General features: G+C 37.7%; 1 protein-coding gene across 1 annotated transcript in view; it reads right to left on the bottom strand.

Annotated features, from left to right (window-relative positions):
• Positions 1-1,186: 1,186 nt before the first annotated feature.
• LOC104617895 (adenylate kinase 9-like) overlaps positions 1,187-6,000 on the bottom strand; it is a gene marked incomplete at its 3' end in the record, with an annotated part of 55,823 nt that continues 51,009 nt past the window's right edge. Inside the window, exons 22-23 of the mRNA XM_010283332.1 lie at positions 3,029-3,147; positions 1,187-1,406 (exon numbers count right to left, since the gene is read on the bottom strand). Of these exons, the coding sequence (XP_010281634.1) occupies positions 1,187-1,406; positions 3,029-3,147 (339 nt within the window). The remainder of the gene's footprint in view (positions 1,407-3,028; positions 3,148-6,000) is intronic.

The following is a 6,000-nucleotide window of genomic DNA, read 5'->3' as shown; positions in this document are numbered from 1 at the left end:
CGATCCCACTGTTTATGTCACTGATGAAGATCTTAAAGAGCACTGGTCCCAATACAGAATCCTGAGGGTCACCACTCATCACCAATCTCCATCATTGGACATTTTAAATAGGACCTTTTTATTTTCCTTTGTCATCAGGACCCATATTGATGCCTACACTGTCCATTAGAAGTTTGGACCCTTGGATCCATAGCACAAGTAATTGCCACTTGCATGATCAGAGTAACTGATTACAGGGTGAGCTGAGTACAGCAATGTAGGCTGGTCACTAGAATGTACCTTTTCCAGCAAGATTTCCAACTTGCATCAGGAAGGACTGAACTGAAAAAATACTTTAGCTCTCCTAGATTATGTGCATTCTCAGAGCCAATCTCTGGCACAAGCAGTTCAGAAAACTTACTGGTATTGTGTGAGCCTTGTCCCAAATTCTGTTGTACTAACTTCCTTTGTGTCAGCTGCTCTGTAGTAACTTTTGCTCAGACCTTTTCTGATAGTACATGTGGAGTACTTTATCTCACTTTTATAGAAAATTAGGAACGTTGAATACATTGCACACGCTGATTGTAAATGTCTGCATAGAAGTTTCAGATTACTTCAAGTAACTTGTAACCTGTTCAGTAGTAGGCACAGTTTTGTTGAAATGGGCGACCGTGCAGCTGCAACAGCACTGTGGCTTAATGCTATTACATTTCTGTGCAGAGTATCATAGTGGGAAACACAGACACATACACCATACAGTACCTATGAAGTCAGCCTGTGTGAGATGAGGATCAACTCAACAGCACATGTTCAGGGAATATGGAATGCAACAACAGTATGGTGCATGAGCTGTGTATTTGATTTTTTACGGACATACTCAGTCTCTTCATCTAGTTGCCTCTTGTCCTGGACTTTCTAGATGTCTGGCATTCTGTCAGACTGCCAGTTGTCTGTCAGCGCAGCTGCTTTTCTTGGGCTGTGAGATATCTAAACTCCTACATGAAATAATTGCACAGAGGAGGAAGGGAGCCCTAAATTCTTTCTGGTTCCTATGGTAAATCTGGGAATGCTGTGAATGTGTGGGGCTGCATCTACTGGCTCCCATATCTGTTCTCTGTGTGCTCTTCATTGCTCTGGGAGTTTTAGAATCTATGTTCAGACCTGTGCTGCTGAAATTACAAGAAAGTAGAAATGACTGCAAACTTACCCTTATTTTTGCTTTCAGGTCTTTCAGTTTCTTTTTATTTTCCATTTTTTTATACTGTCTTTCTTTCCATTTTTTCAGACGTGGAGGAAAAAGACGTTCAAGAACATCACTTTCTTCTATTTGAATATAAACCACAACATCAGGACAGAGTCCTCGTTCTGACAAATACTGGGCTTCATCTAAAGTACGAGGGAAACCATCCAGTATAAATCCTGTGGACCTAATTAGAAAAGAAGATATTTATCATTACACAATGTGGTTTAAAGTGCAACACGGTGAAAATGCAATTAATCTGAAAAAAATTTTAAAAGTCTCTTATGTGTATGTTAAGAGTAAACTTAAAATACTTTCAGGTATTATCTTTTGAAAATGTAAAACTGATATTTCACTATATATTTTAATCAGCGCGCTAACAAATGTATTTATTCTGAGGTTTTAATGTGCAGGCATTAATTATTTTAAAATAACTTTAAAAAATACAAAATTAATTGTGTCCTCAGTCTTGCTTGTGTGACTCTAAAAACAGTACTTCTTAGCCACTGCTTTCAAAAAAATAGAAGTTGCCCCAAACTTTCTTTTGGTAACATTTGCCGCAGAAAGCATGTTGCCTGAAAATTCATTTTTTCAGAAATGCCTGACAGTTTCTTCTGTAGTGTAGGATGAGTGCCACTCAGCATGACCTACATCTCCCTTCCTGCAGATATTAAAAACGGGTCAGATATGTCTGGCAAGCTCTATGGCTTTTTGTAGCTCTTACAGTCTCAAATTAGATGAGTAATTCTTTAATGCTGAATGTTGTATTAATAACGAGTTCACGTTTCTCTTTATTACTTTAGACCTTAATAGGATACATTGTAAAACTGAGGTAACCAAAGAAGCTACAAGGAGTGGGAGTGGATGGAAGAACAGGTGGCCCTGGATGCTGTGGCAAAAAATTGGGGGAAGGATATCAATCACAATGTATAATGTGACAAAGGTTCTCTTCTGCTATACAGTCCCTGATGACGTTAAATTTATATAATATAATATTGCAGTATTATGTGTAATGCTGGGTAATTTTTTGTCTTGGTGCATTCTTTTTTCCTAAAACTGATCTCTCTATTTTTACATCATTAAGGGAACATTGTCCCCTATCTGTAGACTGACAGGATATAAGTTTATTTGAGGATCTTGTTTATTCTTTTAAGGCATTTATCATACTGTTAGGAATTGAAACCTAATGGTCAAATCTGCCAGCAGCTATGATCTGGATGGAAATGGATGGAAGAGATAGGACAGGGAAAAAGGGATTTTCCCTGCTGAAATGACATCCTAAAAAGCCAGTCTGCTTTCTAGGAGTCAATGACCTTATTTATTTATGCAGCAATAATCCACATTTATCGCAGTGTTATGGATGTACTTTCTGATATGAAAGGAAGTCTGTTGCAGATACATCACTGGACTACAGATTGTGATGAATGCACAAGATAACCTGATTCTCTGTGATTTTGGAGGCCACAGATACTTTATCTTTGCTTTCCACACAATGTTTACAATATATGGAAACCAATAGTTACAGCTGGATTCCAGCTCTCCATGTTTATTAATTACATGAAAACATAACAGGCTTATTTACATATCTATCCTGTAAGCCCACAAAAACTATGTGGCTGTTCAGGAGATTTGATCCAATTCAAGTGCACTAAATACTTTTGTCCAGTCCTGTGTAGAGCACATGAGACATTATATTACTGTCAAAATATCAATCAAAATAGAGCAACAAAACCAAGACTGAGAGGTAGGTCATGATTCATAACTAGTACAAAAGCTTTGAAATACTCTCAAGAATCTGATTACACTTACCGGAATGGCTCTTTCCTCCACCAGTCAAGAACAATGTTATCAAGGACTTCTGGAGGCAGTGCCTCATTATCCATTAGATTTGCTTTGATTGCTTCTTCCTCATCGGTTAACTCCACTTCCTTTATGTAAAGAAAATCCATAAAAAAAGAAAAAGAAAAAAAAAAAAACACAACAGAAAGAAAGAAAGATCTACCCGACATATTTATTGTTTTTTTGACTTAGTAATGTACCGTCTTCATTTGATTTAAACCAGCAGAAACAAAGTAAACTCATTTGCCACATTTCACTGTATTACATTATACATTTTGGGATATTTCCCACGTGCTTGGGGTTGGGTAGTTCGCTAGAGTTGGGGCAATTGCTGCTATATGAATTTTAATGAAACATAAACCCAAGCACAGTTGTAAAGTATTTAATTATACATCTGCTCAATTGAGAGAAATAGAAACTGAAATGATCACAGTTTCTCCTAATTGCCTACAAGAAGTTTTCCACTTGGTTATACATGTTCTCATGCTGGAAGATTATCTGCTCTATATCATAATGGTTTTTCACTTTTTAAAAGCAACTTTTATCTTTTGATGCAATCCAAAGAAAGATGTCAAAGAAAGATATGCAAGGTTACTGGATATAGGCACATCACCAGAAATCAGAAAGATAGCATTGTTCTACAGTGCAGTAAAAGTATTAATGACTAGAAAAATGCAGAGCATTCAAATACCAAATCTATCTGTTAGGTTCTTGTGAAAAACTGTCCAGAATATGTAACACTGTGGGATTAATATAGCTGAGGATGCACTTCTCATAAAATGGCTTCCTGACACAAACTATAGTAAAAAAGAATGAAAAGAGGGTATACATTTGGTGATGTCAGATTAGTTTACATCAGTCACAATATCAAAATACACATTTTTACAAGTATACTGGATAAAAGACAACATATCAATATTTTGATAATGTAGCCAAAAGAACTCGAGAATATGCTGGAAGCCACAGACCTGATGTAGTGTGAGTGTGAGTAATATTTTCTCTAGTGCCTGACATAGGCACTAGTGTATATATTAAAAGATGTTAGTATGGCATAACAGATACCTAAGAAGGCAAGGTGGTAGCCAGATCTGTAACACAGAGGCATCTTGAAAGAAATGTGTAAGTGGGAGAAAACAGTAAAACCCATATAAAAGTGTATCACTGACATCACCACTGCAGATGAAATCTTGAAATGGCATTTGCATCTGATGAAAGAAACACAAGATGTATATTCCAGGTACAGAAAAGAGAACACCCTGCACAGCGGTGGTTCAAAGGACAATGTTGCTCCCCAGACCTGTCAATGCTGTGAAGGCTTTGATTGACACGTACTAAAACAATGCGGATGATATCTTTTTGCTAAATTCCCAGACTGCATGGTATGTTTTGTTTGCCTTTTTTGCTTTGAATATTACAGCTGACCTTTACCTTAGGCTATGATAGGTATGCTTCTAATGTCTTGTTCCAAAGTGAAAGAGAATGATACAAATGAAGTTAAATGAACTTATTTCGCAGAGGTAGTGGGGTCAGTGGAAACTGGGACAGTCAGACGGTCTGTTCGTAGTCATATTCATAGAAGTGCTTAGGGAGTTCACAACCCTGGAAATAATCCTCTAGAGTTTTGTGCATGGACCAGTGAATGGGTTTCTAAACAGAACTGCAGTTGCATCAGCTGTGCTTTGGTCATGCTATCAGATAAAGTGCTGTACAAGAAGTGTGAGAAAAAAATACTAATGTAGAAGAAGATTGTTTACCAGCAGAGAAAAAGATGATGAGGAAAAAACACTAACAGAAGTGTCTTAGTGTAAGACATGTATTGATGCCAAAAAAATAAAACTGAGGCAGCCAGCCATAACCACCAGTGCCAGGAACACTTGCCACATTTTTGGCTGTGATGACCAAGTTGTAAACTGACTTGCCAAAAGAACTGCCTCTTAGATTTAACTAATGAAAACCTGAATTTTTGTTCTGACATCCATCATTTTGATCTGTACTCCATCTGTGTTGAAGCATTTGCTTCCAATGTTACCTGCTCTTGTATTACTGCATCAGGAACACTATCTTCCAGTTATCAGGGACCTCCCCCGCTTTTCAAGACAATAGAGAGTGGCCTTGAATGCACCTTTGGCAGTTTCCTCAGCACCTGTGAATGCACTCTATTTATTTGTGTACATCCAGATTACATATATGATCCCAAATTTGATCCTATTCCGCTGTGCATAGTACCACTCCCTACTCATGCTTTCCTATTAGGCACAGAGACCTAGAGGGCCACAGACCAGACTGTACTTGAAAAGACCAAGGTAAAGAAGCCATTGAGCATTTCAGCCTTTTCAGTGTCTTTCATCAAAAGCTCACCTTCCCCACTCACTGGCAGACTCATATTTTCCAGGTCTTCATTTTGCTACTGTTGTTCCGATAGAAATTCTTCTTGCTACTCTTCAGATCCCTCACTAGTTTCCACCTGCATCGGAGTGCTCATCTTCCTAATACTGTGCCTGGAGTTTGTTTCTGTATGCCTCCTCTGTAGCCTGCTTCCCTTCCTGCACGCTTCCTTAGATCCTGTTGTAGGAAGTCTTTGAAGGTCTTTGATGACCAATAACTTGAAAGAACATAGCAGGTATCAGGAGCACACACAAAAAAAGGCTCTTAGAATGGGATGCAGAAACTTATTTCTTCCTGAAGCTTTGAGAGTTGGATAAACTCTTATTTGTATTGTATAGGAGGTAGATTTTCAATGTCTTTGTACTATGTATTTTTTGAAAGATTTATGTACTGTGCACCTGTGTGTTGAGACTTCTCCACACAATAAAGGCTTTTACCATATCCACTGCTGTGTAAAGAAGAATTAATTTGCATTGAAACCTCATCTGTTTTTCCCGATATATCACTGTCTAATAAAAGAAATCACTCTCTCCTGATAAACATTTATGTAAATGTTT

This window comes from Phaethon lepturus, unplaced genomic scaffold (assembly GCF_000687285.1).
Source record: "Phaethon lepturus isolate BGI_N335 unplaced genomic scaffold, ASM68728v1 scaffold19153, whole genome shotgun sequence".
NCBI lineage: Eukaryota > Metazoa > Chordata > Aves > Phaethontiformes > Phaethontidae > Phaethon > Phaethon lepturus.
Note: the sequence above shows the minus strand (reverse complement) of the source record. Positions and strands in the feature narration are given on the sequence as shown.